We start from the raw sequence: 22,395 nt of genomic DNA on the forward strand, positions 1-22,395 counted from the left end.
ATCTATCAAGATGGCCATGCATTACAGCATTAAAATGTCCTCCCCATAAAATCTTAGTGGTGGGATATTTTTGTAGGAATGTCTTAATTTTTTCTTCCAATGTTAAAAAGATTGTATTTGTTTGATTATTTGATTGTTTGATTATTGGAGGCAAATGTATTAATTAAAATAAAATATAATTGGTCAAAATTCACTACAAGAATAATCCATCTCCCATTTTTGTCAATTAAATGCTCAAGAGTGCGGCCTTTAAATTTGCCCTGTAAAATAATTACCCCTGCTGACCTGTTGCTACCAAAAGAAAACCAGACATTTTTACCCCATTGACTTCTCCAAAACTCCCTATCTGCTTCAGAAGCGTGTGTCTCTTGAATGAAATAAAAGTCTGCATTTTTATTTTGGCAATATAAAAAAGATGCATTTTCTTTTCAGTTGGTCTCTAATCTAATACCCCTGGCATTCACAGTTAGTTCATTGTTTTATGTATACAACTGTTTTCCGAGAATGGTGACGTCACATAATGCCCTGTCTTTTGACGCCCACTTCCGCGAGAGGGCGAGTCCTGACCACAGCTTGGAAATAAAGAAAAAGTGAAGCTTTCTACCGTTAACCATTGTTTCAGTAAAGTCCTGGGTAAGTCTCACTGTGTTTCCAGCGAGTGCCTGTACTTCGTGTTGCGTGAGGAATTATTGAATTATTGGCATACCGATTGTCTATTCTGATCATTCGTGAGGTTACAATGTTAGCTTAGCTAGCTAACCTAGCTTAGTGCGTTTCATTATTTATTATTTTGTTGTGGCTGTTATCTGTTGTTAGGCTCGGTGTCTCAGGTTAGCCAAGTTAATATTTATACCGCCGCCTGTCAGTTTCTCTTTTATATTTTGGCAGAAATCTTCTTGGAGTACAGGTTAAGTCGCGATCCAGCCACTCCGTTCGCAGCCGTGACGCATGATTAACTCCCACCGTGTTTTTAGCCTCGTTGCTCTGTCATTGAGTTCCTTGAGGACCTGGCTGAAGCGGTGGCATGCGTTAGTCTAATTTTTACAGTTCAGATACAAACAGCTTTTCAAATTAAAGCCGGCTTGAAGGTTTCGTATTGAGTTTGCGGTTCAACTTGATCGCTGTTTATGTTAAATGTGCTATTTTGTATATAGTCGTTTAGTGTCTGAGGATTAGGCACTGACGAAAATAAAAGCATTTAAGTAAACTCTACGCCTTCCTAATCGATTAACGGTCTTTTTTCTGTAAACCATACTTTATAGGTGTATATCGAATACCTTATTATTCATTTAATCTACAACAGTTTTTTTTATAGAACTACCGATAACGTAAATCCCTTTTTGTGCTGCTGCTAGCAGGGTAAAGTGCAGCTCACTGACCCTTATAATGTGGAGTAATCGCCAACTTAAGTTAAAGAGGCAACAAAACAAGCCTGAACTAAATAAATCACAGTGGCTTTTGGCTGCTCTTTCTAGACCTTCAGATAAGAAGCGATGTATTTTTGATTGAAAAAGCATTTCTATCAAATCCAGGTAAATTATTTTAATGACACAAAAAAAATCTGTTGGTTAAATAGTGGATTTTAGTGACAATCAGGCAAAGAAATAAATTACAAATATGTCAAATACTACAGTAGGTAAAAACAAAAATAAATCAGGTATTCCATGTATCATCACCTCACCTATAATTAGAATCTTACCAATTGTAGTGTCTTTTAGGATTATTAACATTGTGCTTTTGGTGTTTTTAAATATTCTTCTGATGATAGAGGACATATATGAAGAAAATTAGGCTTATATTTTTATGATATATTTTTTTCAAATCCTGATAATTTAGGAGCACATGGAAATATGACCTTTGAAAAAGAATGTATTTGTTACGTTAAATTACGCTCCGTTCTGATGCATCCACTTGTAGATGACTAGATCCATGAACGTCTTCACCCCCTTCGTCTGTATGGCTACGGTAATGTGGGTTGGGGGTTTGAGGGGCTGTAAGCTAGTGGTAGAGCATGTAAACAGAGAGCTCTCAGCAACAGGGAGGGGAAAGGTGCAGCGGGGTTAAAATGGTCCCACCCACAACTCAGAAGTGATTTTCTAAATAACTCCTGCTGCTCTGCAGAAACATTGTCCTAGAAAACAACACAGGTTTTTTAGCCTAATCATAATTAAAAGACCACTGAGAACACTTTTACAATATCAGAGCTGCTCATTCCCAGTCCTCGAGATCTACCACTGTGACTTTGTTTCCAGATCTCTAAGCCCTGCTAGCTGCTGATTGCTCAATCAGATGTTTCCACATTGTGATTGAATGAACACACCTGGGGCCTGTTTCAGAAAGGAGGTTAAGTGTAAACTCTGAAAGAGAGGTAACTTATACTCGGAGTCAGTGTCCATGGTTACTTACGCTGTGAACCTAACCTGGTCGGGAGCAGGTTTTATTCTCTAAACTCAAGGTTTCTGCCGGTCCCCTCCCCTTTTTAAAGACGAAGCGGTATTTTTCGCTTTAACCTTCATTGCCCACATTTCCGTCACACAGAGACGGTCTAAGTGACAAGAACGGCTTGTCCTTTTTTGGAGGACCCAGTAGTCGAGGAGGCTGCATTAATTCGTAGAGAATTACATTTACCTCGTACGAGGATTTTGAGACCTAGACTGGATTTTTTGTCATTTCCCCATACGTTTTTGTTTGAGCGTTACCGTTTTTCATTGCAGTCAATTACATTACACAATGAAAACAACATTAGATATGTATTACTATGTAGATGTTTCATATGTCAAATATTGTCAACAAAGCCTACATCCATGACATGCTCAAATTTGACCTGATTGAATTATGTTTTTATACTTCATTTTTAACTGCTGCCATGTTCTTTTAATTCCTGCAGGATTGCATCTACACGAAAATGAAATCAGGGACATTGAATTAGATTAATGTAACAATTACTTTTTGGAAACACAATTTGCTAGTACTGCTTACTTTCTTAATCCCATATAAACCTATACCACTTGATCAATACAAGGGTAGACAAAAGCTCACTTTTAAAAACACAATTACATGTATTAAAATTAAACTGACCAACGTTTGCAAGAGGGGAAGGTTAACAAAAGAGTCCTCTAAACATTACCGACGTTAAATGCATTCCCCCCCCCCGATTGGTTCTGTACACTATGCAGCATTTCATGCAATTACACCAGGAATAACACTTCAAAAGTACACCGAAATATCGCCATTTTTTATTTCACACCTTACGCTATTTAAAAAGTTATTACAGCCAATATTTTATAACAAGGATTTAAATTCAAACTTGCGCATTAACTTGAGCAGCTATGTTTTCCCACGCCAACTGTCTCTGTTTTGCAGATGCAGCGGTGTTGCTTTTCTTCCGGAATATGTGCTCATATTCACTGTAACTCTGCAGCAGCACGTCAAGTTCAGCTGGCGAAAAATACGCAGACCTCTTTTTTTCCATGGTTGCCATGGTGACTCGTAATATCTGCGCTCCATTGATAATGGCTTCTTACCTCCGAATCAGTCCACCCAGAGTTGATTGACCTAACTCCGATCAGCTTCTCTGAAACAGAAAACTCAGAGTTGTTAATCTCTCGATTGACCAACTCAGAGTTCAAGTTTAACCTCAGAGTTGGTTGAACCTCCTTTCTGAAACAGGCCCCTGGTCCAGGTAATCGGCAGCAAGCAGTGCAGGGAGAGCTGGAAGACAGGTAGGATGCAAGATTTAGAGGACCAGGAATGAGAAGCCCTGCGATTGTTTAAAAGCAGGTTGGAGTAAGTCTTTAAAAAATAAAATGCATCAGGCTGTTTTAGGACTGTTTTGGAAGAACCGGGTGACAATTAAATAGCATCTTTTACAATGTTATTTCAGTTCTTCTTATATCTAACTTTTTTTTTTCTCCACAGAAACGACTCGTCCTCACACAAACTAAAACCATGGCAGAAACTGTCATATTCTTTCTGAGTGTTTTTGCCCTTGTCACCACCACACAGGGTGAGTTGTGACATCCAGCATGAGAAACACTCTTCTCTGCATTTGTCATGCTTTTGTGTCTCTTTATTTTCCCTTTCCCTTGGATCAGTTGAAACACTGTTTATTTAAATCCAGGTTAAAGACCCACCTGTTCTCAGCTAAAATTGATTAGTCTGGATTCAGAAGTTTACATCTGTACTGTTTATCTATGCTTGATTCAAATTCAGTTCTTTTTCACTTTCTTTAGATCTTATTTTGATGATCATCCTTACTTTGAATTGTCTTTGTACATTGAAGGTATGCAAATAAACTTGCTTTCATTTATTTGTTTCCTAAATAGGTCAGAGCTGTTCTAAACCCGTTGGAAATGCAAACATGTCCTTGAAGGATGAATATATCCTCACCAATACTTTCCCTGACCAAGCTCGAGTTTCTTTTGGCTGTAATGGTGGATACGAACCTTCTGGAGGGTCACCAACTATAACCTGCAACGCTGGATCATGGAGTGAACTGACATTAACATGCCGACGTAAATATCGCCGCCTAACTTATCAAATTTCTTTTTTTTAACATACTTAAAGATGATTTTTGTGAGCCAGTTTAGCTCGTGCTGGTTTGCGGCGCCTTCCGTCCGTGAAACCAGGGTTCGACTCCGGGCTGCTCCCTGTTCCCTTCTCTACCTCTGTGCTGGTCCCAAGCCCGGTTTGAGAAGGTTGCGTCAGGAAGGGCATCCGGCGTAAAACATTGCCAAATTTACCATGCGACTTGTTCGCTGTGGCGACCCCTGATGGGAGAAGCCGAAAGAGGAAGAAGACTTAAAGATGATTTTTATTTTCAGTCTAACTTTGCTCTGCAGTTCATTAGTTATAAGCATAATTCTTTGGCTTCTCTCATTGCAGGGAAGTCCTGTGGTGCCCTGGGAGATGTGGAGAATGGAAATGTTGAATACCCAGACGGTGTTGAGTTTGGTGACAAAGCGGTGATTACTTGTAACCCTGGGTTAGTAAAAAAACAAAAAAGTCAATCTTATTTCAAGCATTCAATAAACCTTTGATATTAATATTGATTAGAAATGCAGTTTTGATGGGGTCATACTTGTAGACAAGTGTTTTTAGATGTTATGTAGCACCATCACTACCTGAGTGTCTTTGAGCAGAGCACTCCACCCCAGAGTGGCAGCTCTGTATCTCCAGGTCTTTTCGTTATTTAATTTGCAGATACTTTCCTGATACAGTTTGGACATTTTTCTCAGACTGTGGCTTTTCTTTGTGTTTCTAATGGCTCAGCAGCAGCAACACTAACACAGCTCTGACTACAAACCATAGAATCGTATCCCATTAGCTCCCTGTTCAACACTATGGTGTAGCTCGTCTTGCCTGGGCTGTTTAGGTGTTACGGGCTTAAAACCGCGCTACCATGTCTGGATTTTGAAAAATGTTCACTACTAGTACCTGGTGAAAATGAACTTTGGACACAGTGAACAACACAGACACAAAAAGATGAGATCACTGCAGGAAAAAAAACATCAAAAATATGAATGGCACTAAAATCTTTTATGGGGCTCAACAAAAAAAATTCAAAATCCACTAACAAAACCTAAAATGCGTGTGTCAGGGATATCCAAATCTAGTTTTATAATTATGGGATAGATACAGGACCTACAGCTCGGCTCCAATGTTGTGGCAAAGTACCAAATTTTAATTGGAAAATTAAAACTTTTGTTCAAGCGATCCTCATGACATTTCACACACATGCTGCCAGGTTAAGTTTATGATCACAACCGTTGACCTTTGACTTCAGGATGAGGCCGCCATCATCAATTTTCCCAAAAAAAAAATTACCTTTAGAACCAACAACAAATTTAGACTCCACCAAGGGATTTTGATCTATTGCTTTGTTACTTTTAAGCATCTTTGGAATTTTGATTTTATTTCGATTTTTATGCCGCAAAAGAGGCGTTTTCTTATTGCTCTCATATTGATGACTGAAATATTGTGAAACTTTAATCCATAAATCCCTGGCTCAAGCTCAGCGAAATAAAATGCCATATGATAAAAACATATTGGGAATGTGGGCGTGGTTAACAAAAAACCTCAATGTCTTCTGCCCATTTTTCTAAAAATTTCAGGTGCCCCCCCAATAAATAAAGTTGTTGCTACAGAGATATAACGAACAGGAAAGGCGCAATAAAAAAAAAGTGGTTTATTTTAATTTTTTTTAATGAATGTGTCACATGCTGCTTTTGACCTGGGTGGCAGTGGCAGAAGTGGGGGGTAAGTGCTGTGTAGACGTTGCTAAGCCAGTGAGGGTGGGTCAGAAGGGGAGGCGGTGAGGGCGGTAATGTGTTGTGCCTGCAAAGACTGCTTTTTTTTAAAGTCTATAAAAGTTTGACAAACTATCGTGGTCGTTTAAATTCCATCTTAGAGAAATTTCCACACCTTTTTTCTTCTCCCTGAATACAGTTACGCACTTGTTGGTGATAAAGAAATCCTTTGCATGGCCCAAGGATGGGGTAGCAGGGTGCCCACATGTGATGGTCAGTGATCTTCATGTATTCACTAATGATGACAAATTCCTGAAAACGGCTAAAGTTTCCTTTTTAATTTTCTATTTACAGCGGTGCAATGTGTAACGCCCCAAGACGTAGAGAAGGCCACCTTCAGTCCGGTTAAAGAATCTTACAAATATGGAGAAGTTGTGACATACAAGTGTTCTTCAGGATTGACAGCCATCGGATCACTGCAGTTGACGTGCTCAGATGGAGGAAAATACGACGTCCCCCCTCCAACATGTGTCTGTAAGTGTTTCATTAGTATCTATAGATGGTGTTTTTTTTGGGGAAAAAAAATGTTTTCTTTTTTTATTGCAGTTGTTCAGTGTGAAGATCCTATCACAGGTCTTCTAGATTATGAGGACGGCGCGCGGCCTCCATATGGATTCAAGTCTACGATCAAAGTGAAGTGTGCGAAGGGTTATGAATTAGTCGGACATCATACTTTGCAATGTACAGCAGAGAGCAAGTGGTCTCCTGGCATTCCAACATGTAAAAGTAAGTTTTAAACTAAAATGTCTTTAAATTTGTATTTATTTATTTTTCCTTTACTAACAAGCAAACATGGGTCCACAGAAAATGGGACGGTGTGGGTGATCTCAGGTTTAGCTGACGATCCAAAGATAATTTTGAAAAAAGAACACGTGCTTCCATTGATGCATATTTATTTATTTACAGCCTTTTCCAGTTATGACTTTTGTTTCTTCAAATCCTTGATCTTTTCAAGATGTTTCAGGATTTTTGCCTCCATTGAAATCCATGGGGAATCCTTGAAAACCTTTGCTTCTTACTGTGGTGCAGAAGCTCGCTGGTTCGATACCCAGCGCTCACATTTTTTACAAAAAATATTGTTCTTGTTATTGTGCTGTTTTCACTTTATTTATAGTCAACTTTGATCATTTATTTATTTATTTAGCCGATTATTACCCTTTAAGTTTCATTTTTTTATTCACCAATACAGTATTCAACCCTGTATTTTCTTCTGGAAATGCAGCTCCTTCTCGTTTCTACTTATTCTGATTCATAGAAATCTTGTAAACCTCCTGCCAGGAGTTCAGGAGTTCGTGTTTTATAAATGTACCCAGAAAGGGCCTAACAGTCTGTTGGTTTGTTAGTGTGATTCTGGCTGAGGGTCTGATGGCGTCGTCAAACAGAGCACGGCGTGACTCTCATTGACTGTATATGAGAACATGAGTGAGCGGGACGTTACACATAGAAAATGGCTCACTACCGGCTCCAAAGAAATTAACTCAATTTGTCCGCCATTTATTTGCGATGAGGGCGCCACCATGCTAGTTTTAGATGTCTTCAGTTAGCAGTGATTGGTCTGAGTCACCATTTCTATGGACCACTCTCGCCAATCAGGAGTGAGTTTGTTGGAAGTCCACACCCCTACCACTTCAGGATCTGATATCAACCACTACTTTAATTAAGGCATCTGATTGGTCAGTTTCTAACTTGAATAACTTGGACTGCAGAAAAAATATTTTGGAAAAAATAAATAGGATTAGCAAGAACATGTTGTTAACAGGTAGTACAACAAGAGTGTTTATTCTGACATATAGGACTGAGGAATAGCCGTTAATTTCTCAATAGAAGTCTATGGGATTTTTGGGACCCAGTGGTTACTTCCTGTTTGGGACCCGAGGGGGGGAGGGATCAGTCAGTCCAGTTCTCATAAACAGTCAGCGGTTACAACGGGCAACTGCCAAAACATGTTAGCATAAAACCACATGCTTTGTTTGCTTTTCATTGGGTGGAACAAAAAAGTTTGCCACCTGGACCACCTGCCACCAGGTTGTTAAACATAATTTGTCTTCACGATGGGGGGAGAAGCGGGATTTTGGTCGACAATCATGGTTTAACGCACTTTAGTACACGTTAGCTGGTGTGATCATGTCCTTTAGATGGACATGTTGTAACTTTTATTTTTACTTATGTGTTTTTTAAAGAAGCCATTGTGCCTCCCGTCACCACCACCACAACCACCGCCACCAGATCCACTACAACTCATAGTCCATCAGGTATTGTCCGTTTGCTGGTCAGCAGTTTCACTTTTACAAAGACTTGAAATAAAAGTAACACATTTTTAAATTCTTTCCTTTTGGCCCATGTGGCTTATAGTCTTTTGGTGATGATGTTTGTTAAAGCATAAACAGTTTACAAGCCTTTCTTTTTTTTTCTCTGACAAACTTTACCTTTTAAATGGTGGAATCATAAGATTATGAAGAAAAGTTATTTTAAAGTTCTGTTTTGGTAATAAATCAGTTTTTATTTCCTTCCTATTAATTTAGAAAATGGTCACAAATCGGTATTTATGACTGTGAACCACAGACTGTAACAACAATGGACAGCTCGGCCCCTCCCCTCTCGTGTTCCCAAACAGGAAGTAACCGTTGGTTTAAGAAGCCGAAATCCCATAGATTGAAAAATAAACAGTTACTGTATTATTCGGTCATTCTATTTATCAGAATAATTATTCTTGCTCTGATACCTTCTTCTTAACGTCATCTTTCAAATCCTAATTTTTTTTTAAAGATGTATATTTTTTTACTGCGAGTTATTCAACCTTTTAACTGACCATCAGATGCCTCAGTAAAAGCATGTGGGCCTGACGTCCAACGTCTGAGGCGTTTGGGTAGCCAATGGCAGCAGACTTCATCCGTGCCGTCTGGGGAGCCCTTTTCCTTTTTTTTTTTTTTTTGTTAAAATAAACAAAAAGGATTTTCCCATGTTTCTCTGGCTCAACATTGATGAACCAGGAGTGAGAATCTATAAAAATATGAATAAAGAATGATTTTGCTGTTTCAATGAAATCATAATTATGGGAATAAACTCAAACCAACTCATTTAAAAACAGGAATGTGAAGAATACTTTGATTTACAGCAGGTGCATTCAAATTTCTGTCTGTGTATATCTCATTATAGCACATGCAAGATGCGGAGATGTTTAGAGTTTGTATTTATTTATTTCCAAAACTCCTAGAAAAGCATCTGTAATCACATCTCCATGTCTGGGTTCATGAGATCAGTCAGTCTCTCGCTGCAAAAGCCGCTTTCCGCCGCTACTTCCATGTCTCTGTGACCCAAGTTAGATCAAGAGGGAAAAATAAAAACAATCAAACTAAAGGATCTTTTTTCATAAGCGCTCTGGCTGCCGGCACAGCAAGCAAACATGCTCCGCCGCCGGGTATAGCAAGCTGCTATGTCGGGTTCCAGCGGAGCAACGGCAGGCTGGCGACCTCATAGTCAATGGAAACGCAGCGTTCAAGAGGTAGAGGCGTGGAAAGAGGCGGCTCACTCCTGTTTGGCGACAGTAGTTCCCATAGATGCGATGACTTAAAGCGACTCGGACCAATCAATGCCAACTGGTTTCAAAATGGCGGCGCCCATATCAGGAAGCAAGGGTGAGGGATTCGGCCTGATTTTGCGAGAGCCAGAGGTGATTAATTTTCTATGGGTGACGTCACCCTGGTATCGTCCATTGTTTTTACAGCCTGTGATGTGAAATCTGCACATACAATCAAAATGAATCAGGAGGGTTGTTTCTATCTGCTGCACCTCAAACACACGCCTGTAAACAAAGATTCAAAACAGATGGCATTCGAATATCCTGTCCTATTCATATTCTTATTCAGTGAAAAAGATTGTTGCTTTGTTTTTGTAACTGGTTTAACTCTTCATCTTCAGTCTCCCCTGATCCCAGTGATCCACGAGGTAAGTTGTAATGACCTTCATTTGTAAATTTAATTTTTTGTTTTGTCTTTTTTTTTTCTTCCCTTGTTTGTGTCTTTATTAATTTCCTTTGCTCAGGTGGTGGAAACTCTGTTGGAATTGGCCTTGGCATTTTTGCAGCGGGTAAGTTTCAGCTTCTGATAAATATATTTGTAAAGCAAACTGAAGGAATGTGGAGCCAGATAAGATTAGTAGAAAAAACATGAGCAGTGAAGCTTTCGTTTGCATCCAAAAAACAAGTGCAAACGGACAAATTCAGCTCAGAAAGCAGTAGTCTTCAATCGTTTTTTTAATGGTGTACATTTTTGCTGTGCAATATTCATACTTTGCACTTTAGTAATTCCTGTGACCCCACTAAATGTACGATTTTAACTCTTTAACACTCCAATCCCCCATAACAGAGCAGCTATAGCTACGATAAAATCAACAGGAGTTGCTTTATAATTTTGCTGCTTGACCCTTTGAAGTGTTTAACAAAACATTTTCAAGTGATATTTTTATAGCAGTCAGGATCAGAAATTCAATCCATAGACCAGTTCACAGTGTGGCAGTGAATGGAAAATGTCGCATACTTATATAGCGCTTCTACCTTCCCCAAAGGCTCAAGGCGCTTTACAGTCACAGTCCCATTCACTGGGTATTATATACACTGCCATTCAGTGGATATAATGCAGTGTATATAATACTACACTACTGTTGTCAGATTGATATGTCCTTAATTGTGGTCGGCAGCCAAAACTTCAAACCATTTGCTTCAAGCTGCATTCACACCAAACCCGATTCGCATGTCAAGTTCACCTCTGATCATGTCTGTACACTGACCCGACATTACATTAAAGCTGGAGGCCCTTCATGCACAAATTGCAACTTGAACTGGTCTATTTATGAAATCTATGAATTTCTTTCCTTTTGAAATCCTGCATTTTTAAGCAAAAAATACAATTTTATGTTAGAAAAGGTTAGGAACTAAAATAAAGTTTCCTGTTTCAGTTGAAGTTACTACTTCTGTGAAAAGTGTATTTCAGAACTCAATGCATTTAGTTTTGGATGAAAATTAGAAAAAAGGGATTAAAATGAGATGAAAGCACAGGAGTATTTGAGCTGTAAATTGACCCTCATCTACAGTCATTTTTAGCTTATTTCTGCTGAAGTAGAGGCGGCTCAAACAGCGTTAAATGTGGGAAGCTCCTTATCGTAACATCATGTCTGAACATCTCTATTTTCTTGTTAAAAATGTGTAGTCGTCGGGGTTGCCGCCCTTGTCACCTCTATCATATTATACAAAAAGAGAAGGTAATCCTTTTTGTTTTATCCTCTTACACAGACTAACCTCTTAAAAGACTCTATTCCTGCAGCCCCTTCTGCTTTTCTGTTCTGTTCTCTTTCTGTGCACTAAGCCTTTGTGTTCTTCTGATTACTTGTGGTGTAAATGTTCATCCACAGTGTGGTCGTTGTCATATGCACTAGAATCTACCTCTGAAGTCTCACTTTCCACCACGTTCAAATCCTGAGTGTGTGGCGTCGCACGTTGACTCTTTAATGTTGACGTTTTCCCAACAACTGTCACTCTTAAACTCTTGACGCAGTCAACAAAAAACAGGCCGATTCTGTTGTGGAGAAAAGCAGCTTTGCGCCAATTTGCACAACGGTGCAAAGCTGAGCTGAAAGCCCAGTGCGTGTGTTATTGAGGCGTTAAACGGTTAATCATCTAATGGTTACATTTAATGATTAGCTGATTATCTAAACACTTCAAAGTCATGCTGAAATGCACATCTTATTAAAAACAAAACAAACACAGTGATCTGCTGGACTGCTCGCCCAGAAAATCTGTTCAATGATTATGAAACATGTTTATGAACTAGGAGATGACGGCCATTTCTGGAAGCGGAGAACTTCATGTTGTGGCTGTTTTGCATCTGCGTCACTTTGAGTGGGCAGCTAGAGCCGTGATCCTCTCTGCTTGTCGTTTATCTGTGGTTAGTGAGGTAAATATTCTACAAAGGACATTCATCATATCCTGAATGTCCTTTATAAAAGAAGATGTCTTAAAAACTGTTAATGAATAGACTGCTAGCAAGTCAATAAAGTAATTAGAGATGCTTTAATTTCTATAGACTAGACTTTTTAGAAAGATTTCCTGAAAGGCTAACATGTTTCTTTATCCTGGCCTGGTGATTTGACCAACACTCCAGTGGCTCATGTGAAGCTGATCAGGATGCAGAGGGTATAGATAATGGATGAATCTAGTCCCACTCCTGCATATTTTGCATTTTTAAATAACAAATTTTAAGTTCAACGTGCAAAGCAGGAGCTGTGCATTTATCTTTTTTCACAAGAAAATCTGCCTCCCTAGAAGCTGTAGCACACATTACCGGTCTTTTGTACAACGTTACAGCTTTGTTTACTTCAAAAACATAGAAAACGATAAATAGAAATCATAAAGGTTTTGTGGAGGGTAAACAAAAGCTTAAATGTTTGTCCACAGCAGCAGGTGGTTCTCCAGAGAGGCTGTCAGCTCCTTCTGTTCACATAGAAATTTCCATCACTTCAAATCAATAAATATAATAAAATATCCAGTTTATTCTATTTTGAATTTCAATTCTAAATTTAAATTCCCATTAGTTATCAAACACCTAGGTGTGTGAAATAGGTTCTCCACATCTTAACTATTCCCCCTGGGGGGGGCGTGGAGCTGCAGACACAGCAGCATTTGGGACCTATTTGGTGGTTTAACTCCCAATCCAATCCCTGAATTCTGATTGTCAGTCAGGGAGGCTTTAGCCCCATTTTCAGTCTTGAAGGACTGGACTATGGATCTGCACCAAGTCTCAGGGCAGACGCTCTTCCACTAGGCCACTGCGTTTAGTCTCTTAGTACATTAACGTTTTCAGGAAGCGCTCTTTGTTCCCCAGAAAGTCGGACTAAAACACTTTATAGGACAGTTGATTCCTAAAGGTGGAAATGTTTGAAATTTGGAAAAACTCATCAAAAAATAAAAATAAAAGAAGTTTCATACTCTATATACTCATGTTTGTACTTGCCCACGAAAGCAAGGCAGGGCGTCTGCACCTGCAAGAGCTCCGGCGTCTGCGTCTGCAGGGGGGCCGGCGTCTGCAGGGCGTCTGCGTCTGCAGGGGGGCCGGCGTCAGCAGTGTGTCGTACTTTGCTGGTACTTGGAGCAGGGCTTCCTCCAGCTGCCCCACATGTTACAAGCATGTTCTTTAAACTGTCACAGGGCAGGAAAAGTGGCCTTTTACCACTTCTACATATCTAATACCTGCAGTTTCCAGGGCCTTTACATTTTGTCCCATAATGCAATAGTTGTGTTGACGACACTGTAACCAGAGGGCCAATATGGCACCACCAGACAGAAGTGATGCTCCCTGTTGTCTCGCCTTGTCGCTTCAAGAGACACTTCTTCAAGAGAATCATTCAGACTTTAGTCCTCCAGGCTGCAATTTCCTCTGAGCTGTTATTAAATCTTCTAGAAGTGTTAGTTTAACCTTTAAACACCAGAGCTTTAGCTCCAGTGTTGACATTCTTTTGACCACCCTAACTCCTCAAGCTTTTACACAATTATTGCAGTTCCAACGGATTCTGAAGGGGAGAAAACCGGCCTTGCGCTGATATGCAACACTTTACGTTAGTAATATGTTGCTTTTCCCCGCATCAGAATTCAAACCAGTCGCATAAACGCTTGAAGAGTTACGGTAGGTCAAAGAACGTGTGCTCTTTAGGGGTCATCAGCTCTGGTGTTGAAGGGCAAATTATAACCTGGTTCATATGACAACAATACATTCTGTGGTTTTTTAATTTTGATTTTTGGAAATAATCAACAAATTTTAATTGGTGATCTTTTTGGATTATTTTTAGTCCTTTTTAATTCTTTGGAAATTGCAACCTCAATTTAGTGGAGTAGTCATCTAAACCCTTGTAGTTGAATCAACTCCAAATGCATTGAAGATCACTTCTGGCCTTGTGGTGACCAGTGGCTTCTGCTGTGGAGAATAAAGTGGTCGTGCCTTGAGTGTGGGTGTCGTGAGTGACGGGACTTGAGTGGACAGCTGCACGTTTTTTTTTGTTTTTGTGTGCTGGGGGTGCTGCTTGTAGGTTGGGTGGTGTATTTGACTTCCTCAAACCCCTTTAGACCAAATGCTCCACATTTGTGCGGAGATCCATTAAAAAATGTAGCATTATGTCTGAACGGGTTCGACCTTCCAAAGCTCAACAGCCTCGATAAACGTATGTCATCATTGCTGACGACCTTTGCTGGATTACAGCGCACAGAGAAGTACGGACAGAGAGACTGCAAAAGATGGAGAGAATGTGAGACTTTCGGTAAGAAGGACAATTTCAAAGATTTCTTTTTTCTTTCATCACTTAATAAAGCAATACAATGATGAAAACTATAGCTTGACTAATCAGACCAGAAAATGGAAGTCTCATGTAGAAAAAGGGAACATCTGAGCCTCACAATAGAAATATACAAGATCCTGTTTTACCTTTTGCTTTATAGCTCTGTTTAAAAAAAAAAAAAAAGAAGAAATGAGGAAAAACTGAAAAAAATGCTCTGAGGTAAAATAAAGTTTCTGATGTTTATTTAGACTAAATATTATTCTTTCCCTAAAATATTTAATCAGATCCTAAGTTTTAGTGTTTCTAACTGAACAATAATTAGTGTTCTAATCTGATAACAATGACTGTGTCTAAATTCCTTCATTACTCCCTAAAAAGTAGATAGTGCCCTGGCTTTAATACAATTTGCTAATGCTTAATACTACTACTACTACTATTTATTTTAATGGAATATATGACATCACCCGTTTGCAGAAGTTAAAAACCTAATAAATATGAACATTTTACAATGATTTTTTTATTTAAGTTGTAAACTGACCAATCGGGTCCCTCAATAAAAGTATGGAAGCGATTCTGTAGCATAATTAAAAATAAAGGTCAAAACCAGAAATGCTTTTTCATTTTCAAAATGAAGCTGCATTTTTTTGACTCAAAATTAAAATGAAAAAGAAAAAATGAAAAATTGTGTTCTGGACACCACTGAAACACAAATTCATATGATGGTTTCTCAGATCGTAGCAGCATTTCCGCCTTCGGCAATCGGGAGCTTTGCGCTCCGCTATGTGAAAGCAGCTGCCGGTCCGAAGAAAAAAAAGGCTTGTCCACGGTGCGTCCGAAGGACGACAGCAGAAGGCGTAATTGCTGCTACGTAGTCCTGAGAAGCTGTGTAAAATCATCAGAAGTTCACAACCATCACAAAAACCTCTTCTCTGCCGCAAACACAAAGCTCCACTGCTCCTGGTGTGTCTGTGTCTGTTAGCAGACAGTCACACGGAGGAAGCAGTGACGTCATCGCCCCGCCTCCTCGCTGGAAATGCTTTTTCGAATTGAATATTGAGACAATGTTCGCAGGGTGGATGTGTAAATGCAAATGCAATCCCCTCTTTGCATTTTCGTTTTAATTATGACACAGAATAAGCGGTTTTAAGTATAAAATGAAAAGGCATTTTGAAATATTGCTTTTTCATTTTAATTTTGAGTCATTTGATGCAGTTACATTTTGAAAATGAAAAAGCATTTCTGTTAATCCATTTTAGTTGTCAAATTAGACATTTCTAAATGAATTTACAAGAGAACTTTTTAAAATGAAATGTCAAATACCTGTTTCTTTATCATTTTAATTAAGTGACAGAATAATCCGTGTTGAAGAAGAAAATGAAAAAGCATTTTGAAGGAATGCTTTTTCATTTTAATTTTGAGTCAAAAAATGCAGTTACAATTTGAAATGAAAAAGCATTTCTGGTTTTGACTTTTATTTTTGATAATGCTACACAATCGCTTCCATATAAAAGTGTGTTCCAATGTTCAAAATGATGAACAGATTTCACTTCTGATTGGCAAGAGTGGTTGTCATAGAAACAATGACTCAGACTATTTGGACCAATCAGTGCTTACTGACATCTGGTTTCAACATGGCGGCATCGTTATTACAAGAAAAATGGCGGCTGAATCAACTTCATCTCATTGGAAGCTATTTTCTGAACTCTGGCTTTCTGAGACTTGTGGGAAGTTTCCAGGGCACTGGATTTTGAAATTGTACATTCGGACACGCCTACAAAATGGCGAACACAGTATATAGTGCACTAACCGGGAAGTAGTGAGTGAATTCAGACACAGCCGCTGTGATGAAACACAATTTACCAGCACAGCTGTGATTAGGCTCTGGTCCCCCGATTAGTGGGTGTCGGTTTGACTCTGCTGTGCGATGAGTCACCATCAACTCCAAAGGCCACAGCATCAACACGGCTACCACCAGCTGAATATTGGTGACCCTCTCATAAACACAAGTCCTGCTGGAGATTCAGGGATGTGCCACTGAAACGTCTTTTTCCTCAGTTGCATTTAAACCTCATTTCTGAATTTGATGATTTTTTTTTCTTTTTCCATCTTTCATCAAAGCTGTTAGCATTTGCGTTAAACCAGGACTAAAGTTCTGCTTCAAAGCTTCAGTGTTTCTCCTGATGGCGCAGAGGCTAAGTCACGTCTGCACATGTGGCGACTGCTGCAGCCGCAGCAAAAAAAAAAAAGGTTTAATGAACATAACGGTGAAGCATCCACATAGTGTCATAAAATATGCAGAGAATATATCCCGAATGCAAACAGCATGCAAGAACGTATCTTTTTCCTTCAGCTGATTATTTTCTCTGAACTAGCTTTTTTTTTAAACTACAGTTATTTTCTCACTTGATACATTTACTGCACTCCAAAATAATAAATTGTAGTCATCCCAATTGAACAATTTTTAACAACATATTTCATCAACAAACCCTTTTCATGTTTGTTTTTATTTGTATGCATAATTCTTGACATGCAATCAAACTGCCCAAAGGGATAAAGGTCCCAAGGTCTCAGCTGCTAGAGCTACTCCAGAGTAGTGCAGTAGAGATCCACTTGCAGATGTTGGGGTTTGGGGGGGGGGGTGTCTTGTATGGGGCAGTCTGGAAACACCTTGACTTTGCATCAAGTCTGTAATTTGTCTTCCAGTCTCTGAACGGGTACGTAGTTGTTTATGACTTTTTTTTTTATTTGAAATGGTTTATTTCAAGCAATTAAGTAGAAATAATACACAACAGCAATATAATCATCAGTTATACATTCATACAGTAACTAATCAAACTTAGGATAATTAGACATATTAATAAATATTGCTTGAAAGGGAGTGGGAGGAAGCGAACTTATATAATCCCACCCCGTTATACTATAACCATTTTATTACATGATTTATCAATATCCGGTTCTTAGGTTTTATCAGACAGAATTAAAAATCATAAGATATCGATAAAGCACATGACAAAGATGAATTACTTAAGTATTACGTCAAAAATACCTATTTTAGAAAATTCAAATTTATGGCAATTTATGGCAAATGCAGATCAGTCATCTGAAATATATGCAGATTATCTTACTTATAAAAGCCATTCATATGAATAAAACATAATACTATATCAGTAAAGTAGACAAAACTGTTTCAGGAATTTTCATAGCAAAATTTCATCAAGTATCAAAAGTTAAAAACATGTGCAAAATTATGCTACATTAGGAAAGATTTTTGAATCAATTTATCAATTTTTGGAGCAAGTGAAGTAAAATCATTAAGTCAATCAATTTAACAATTTTCAATAAGTGATTAATCATTTGTTTTACTTTTTTAAATATTTTTTTTGTATTTTTTATAATAAAGTAATGCTGTAGGGGAAAAGTAAAAAGGGTCCATAAGGTTGGTATTTCTTCTTTTACTGATAACAGCTGATCTCCTGGGTTCAAAACAGAGTTAATAGTTCTCTTCGATGTTATGACTGCAGACATTAGATTCAGGTCCATATCCTTCTTCAGCTGATATCGGCTGCGGTGAAAGTTGAGGTCAAGTTGTCTGCAGGTCAACTTTAATGACTTTAACACAATTGATTGTTCCTTTATGGTAGAGCTGTCACATCACCCACCTCACTGCGTTCCAACAGGGCAGAGATCCAGTTTTTGACTAGTCCAAAGCCTGGATTCCCTTTAAGCTTCAATGGTTTTCATTGCACCAACGTCCTGCTGAAAACAGTGGACGTATGTGGAAAAAATATAAAAAACTTGAATAAAGAGTAAATGTAAAAAAAGTTAAAAAAAATATTTAGCACTATGGACTTTATTTACCAATATCTCTCTGTGTTAGCAACAATGATCAACATTTTGTACTGCAGGCTTGTGGATGTCTGTTTATTTTTGGTATAAAGTCTGACTTTTGAAATGGGAGACGAATGCTCTCTTCTGCCACCAGTGGTCATTCGAGGACCTGCAACATTTGGCACTTCCTGGTTTGTGCAGTTAGAGAACAAATGTTGGGGCTTGGGACAAGATAAGATGAGTTTTATCTCTGGTTGTCTTTTAGCTCTTTGATTATCCCAAAGATTAGATGAGGCTTTACTTAAACCACTACGTTTACAAAAGATACCACATAGGTTGTCTTTGGCTTGACTTTTCAGAGATCACACGACAAACCTATAAGACCACACTGTAATTGTAGAACAGAAACTAAACTAAACACGAAAGTTTGTCTCAGAACAATTATTTCGGGAGGACAATCGAATAAGATGTGAAAATGTGCTGGAATGGGGCAGACGGGACTGTTTCACATTATCCAAAGACGCGACTGCCTCACATGAATGACTCTACCTACCGATTACCTGGAAAACTGATTTGATTGATTACTTTTTTTTTTTTGGTGTTCCATTGGTCAAGAAGTGCTCATGTTGTCTCCAAGTTGCTGGAGGTGTAGATCTCTTTAAGTTTCCACCTCTAAATATACCAAGTGGGGAGGAGTCTTGTGCGTTTCTCATTACAGAACTTCCTCTTGAGGTTTTTCATAACTTCTATCAAACTAATTTGCACTATGAGCTGTTTAGCAATGCTGCACGTTGTCCGTCCTTTGTGGCCGTGGCTCTAACACCGTCAGCTGCTGACTCACAAACCGAAGATTCTTCCACAGCTTAACTATTTTCAGCTCTTCTAAAGCAGGAAGAGAGAACTCCCTATCGTCTAACTTTTTTATGCTCAGATGTTTTGGCTCAATTTCCTTGCTGTAATAGAACTTCAAAATGTAGTTTGATGTTTTAACTGTGACAATGTTCAAACTGCTTGGTATTATTTTAAACTACATTTGCTTTTCTACAGCTGCTCCAAAACCATCGTGACAATTTGTAGTTTTTATGGGTTACTCATCGTATCCCTTGTGCTATCTTAGAAAGATTTCATGTAATCCATGGACACCAGTGAAGATCACAAATCATTGGGGAAAAAAAGGTTCAGAGCACTGTCTAGTGGGTCTAGATGACCCAACTCCCAACGTTAACATGCCTAGGATGGCACAAGGGCTACAGTCCCACTTTGATCATCTTTTGATCTACTTTAAAATGTCAGTTGTCTTTTAATGATAATTATGCAGTTTTAGCCAAGATCTAAAATCCATGCAGCGTTTTAGAGGACATAGTTCTGCAGATCGGCAGGAGTTCATTAGAAATTAACCTCTCTTGTGGACGGGGCTGCTGTCGCTGAGCGATCCCTCCCCCTCTACGGAGAGTTTCTTTATTTACGTTTTCTCCCGCTAGCTTACATCACCTCACACCCTCCACTTAACATTAATGGCCAACAAAAATGGCGAGCAGTATCGGAGCGATCCAGCCGTACAGTTTTGATCCAGATTCCAGCTCAGACGAGGAAAACATAGACGTACGTGGATCTATTTGTCTAGAAGTGAATGCATCGGAATGGAGCAGGGCAGGAACCTTGTGGTCCAGTGGATTTACTATGCAACACAATCATTTTGAAACAACATAGTTTTACCTGCTCCTGATTTGCAATGATTTAAAATTTAAAAAGATTAATTTTCTTTATTTGTCCTTCACCGTAAGGAGAAATGCCACAAGAACACGTTCAAACACAACCGTCATCGGAGAGGGTCTTCTAAGGTGACTTTCTGCCTGCAGAACTAACAGTAACGACTTTCCTCTGCATACATCTGTCCACAGTAAACGTCGCAACGCTACTGGTTCAGCGTTACTTGCTGTGAAAACGGCTTCTGAGGAGAAGGACGTCCCCCAAGGCAGTCTCTGAATGCATGTGGAAATGACCCTGACCTCTCAGAGGTTTGCCCCCAAGTCTTGGTCAAAAACTCATCACATAGTTTAAACATGATTAGTTTTATTTGATTCTTTCACAAACCCAAAAAAATCCATAAGATATTGTTTAGAAATGTCATTTACAACTACTTCCTGTTTGATTTTATTGTTTTTTATCTTTCAATGACTAAACTTAACTTTTTCAGGTGTTTAAGTGCAGCTTAGCTTCTGTAAAACCAAAACCCAGCCTGTTTCCATTGTGTGTGTTGTCTAGAGACTGAGGAAGAATTCAGATGAATACAATCCCAGTTGCACTGTGTTGCTTACTGCTCTAACAGAGATTGTGATTGGTTAAAAAGCAGTTGTGAAAATGGAGGGGGGGGTCCCATTGATTAGATTCGTCGGGACTGTTTTAACTTGCACCTTAACAGAGGAATGGATGGTAGCTGTCCGATCTCTAGCATAGTGCCTAAAGTAAAGGTGCGATCAGCCTTACTATTAAAAAAAAAAAAAGTTGGTGTTCTGTCAGCTTCCTGTGTGGCCCACAAGGTTTTTAAGGAAGCCAGCATCAAGTTTCATACTGTTTAGAAGGTTTGTGCTGAATCGACTTCAAAAATGTCCAATTACTCAGCAAAATTCATGCCATATCTCTTTATTATAGTGTATATACCACTGTGTGTTAAGTAGACAGGAACTTACTCCCTGCAGTCACAAAAACCTGTGTTGGCTCAGATCTCTGAATGTTTTGCACTTGCTTAGCTTTTTATTTATTGAACAGAAATTGTCACAAAATGTGTGTTTGGGATGCAGAAATGAAAACTTTTTTTTGTAATCAGTTGACCAAATAAAATCGTGAATGAAGTCGTCTGCCTGTGTGGTGACTGAGGAACCGACCTGCTCTGAGAATCTAGTTTCTACAAGGATGAACATTGGATGGAAAGTTTCACGGAGAGAGGATGAAGTTTTAGACGGCAGGAATTTGGAGCATCGTCGTGTGGAAAACGGAAATACAGAAGTTTAATGGAGGACATTCACAGAACTGCAACAAAGATGTTGTATTCTGTTTTAGTGCCACCTGGTGGATGAACTGTGACTGACCCACACTTGACAACATTTTTTTTCTGACTTTTTATTAGGAGGAAAGTTTTCAGTATTTGCTTAAAGGGATACTGCAGGCATGTTTTTCTCGTTTTACCTCCATGGCAACCAGCACAATTCAAATGTGAAATCCTCTTCAAGGTGAGGAGATGAGATCTGTCCTTCACTGTAACCGATTTCAAATGGTGCTAGAAACAGAACGGACTCTGAACACCAAAAGAAATCGGTCAACCTTGGAAAGAGGACAAAGAGCTTGAGGAGACAGGATGCTGCGGTCCCACTTCTGCGGTGGCGAGGCTTTTCCTTTTCTTTTTTTTTTTTACCCAAACAGGTTATAAAATGCCCCAGCTTTCTTCGGCCACTGTTCTGGGACGCGTCTTGTGGCGACATCCTGGTGCAGGTCCACACTTCCCACCCCAAGAACACTGATTTCAAATGGTGCTAGATAGATGACAGCACTCTAAGCCACCATCTGAAACCAGCTTCCAAGGAGGGCACGTCTGATAAACGATGACATGGAAACCTGAGATCCAGAAAACATTTCTCCTCTGCAACGTGACAAGAAAACCTTTTACAGACGGCAAAGGGAACATTTTACAGTCGTAACCAAGGAAACACTGTCCATACACTAAATGTTGGAGTTTCAAGGCAGCTGGGTTGTGAATATAACAGGTCTAAGGTTAATCTAATCATGTGCTGTCTATGCTTGTTAAAAGTCTCGCTCAGATTATCTTTTATCTATTTTCACAGTGTTCCCAGTGGGCTTTTAATTACGGTGATGCTGTTTTTAGCCAAAATCCAAAAACCTGTCGTTCTCTAGGCCATAGTTTGTGCAGAGCAGCAGCAGTTCT

The 22,395-nt window shown here is 39.1% G+C and overlaps 1 protein-coding gene and 2 non-coding genes across 22 annotated transcripts; 1 reads left to right on the forward strand and 2 right to left on the reverse strand.

Moving 5' to 3' along the window:
* Positions 1-445: 445 nt before the first annotated feature.
* Positions 446-21,307, forward strand: LOC101157860 (membrane cofactor protein). 20 transcript variants are annotated; one of them, XM_011477546.4, is made up of 13 exons: positions 501-633; positions 3,919-4,006; positions 4,326-4,514; positions 4,885-4,984; positions 6,448-6,521; positions 6,603-6,782; positions 6,855-7,034; positions 8,489-8,560; positions 10,227-10,253; positions 10,350-10,394; positions 11,513-11,564; positions 14,552-14,609; positions 20,357-21,307. In XM_011477546.4, the coding sequence occupies exons 2-13, from the start codon at positions 3,949-3,951 to the stop codon at positions 20,357-20,359; spliced, it is 1,038 nt and encodes a 345-aa protein (XP_011475848.1). In that variant the 5' UTR covers positions 501-633; positions 3,919-3,948; the 3' UTR covers positions 20,360-21,307. The 20 variants fall into 20 exon arrangements, with proteins under 20 accessions (XP_011475850.1, XP_011475848.1, XP_004070943.1 ...); XM_004070895.5 differs by lacking the exon at positions 14,552-14,609; XM_020704875.3 differs by lacking the exon at positions 11,513-11,564.
* A 391-nt stretch (positions 21,308-21,698) lies between these two features.
* mir29a (microRNA mir-29a) lies at positions 21,699-21,790 on the reverse strand. Its single transcript, NR_107111.1, has one exon. It is a non-coding gene; the product is annotated as a microRNA mir-29a (primary transcript).
* Positions 21,791-21,946: 156 nt separating this feature from the next.
* Positions 21,947-22,048, reverse strand: mir29b-1 (microRNA mir-29b-1). The gene has a single exon (NR_107110.1). It is a non-coding gene; the product is annotated as a microRNA mir-29b-1 (primary transcript).
* Positions 22,049-22,395: the final 347 nt, after the last annotated feature.

This window comes from Oryzias latipes, chromosome 7 (genome assembly GCF_053564925.1).
Source record: "Oryzias latipes strain Hd-rR chromosome 7, Olatipes_Hd-rR_3.1".
Taxonomy (NCBI): Eukaryota; Metazoa; Chordata; class Actinopteri; order Beloniformes; family Adrianichthyidae; genus Oryzias; species Oryzias latipes.

Coding starts and splice junctions, on each gene's coding strand:
- LOC101157860 (XM_004070895.5), top strand. CDS start 3,949: ATGGCAGAAACTGTCATATTCTTTCTGAGTGTTTTTGCCCTTGTCACC. Junction 4,515..4,884: donor ACTGACATTAACATGCCGAC/GTAAATATCGCC, acceptor CTCTCATTGCAG/GGAAGTCCTGTGGTGCCCTG. Junction 10,395..11,512: donor CCTTGGCATTTTTGCAGCGG/GTAAGTTTCAGC, acceptor AAAAATGTGTAG/TCGTCGGGGTTGCCGCCCTT.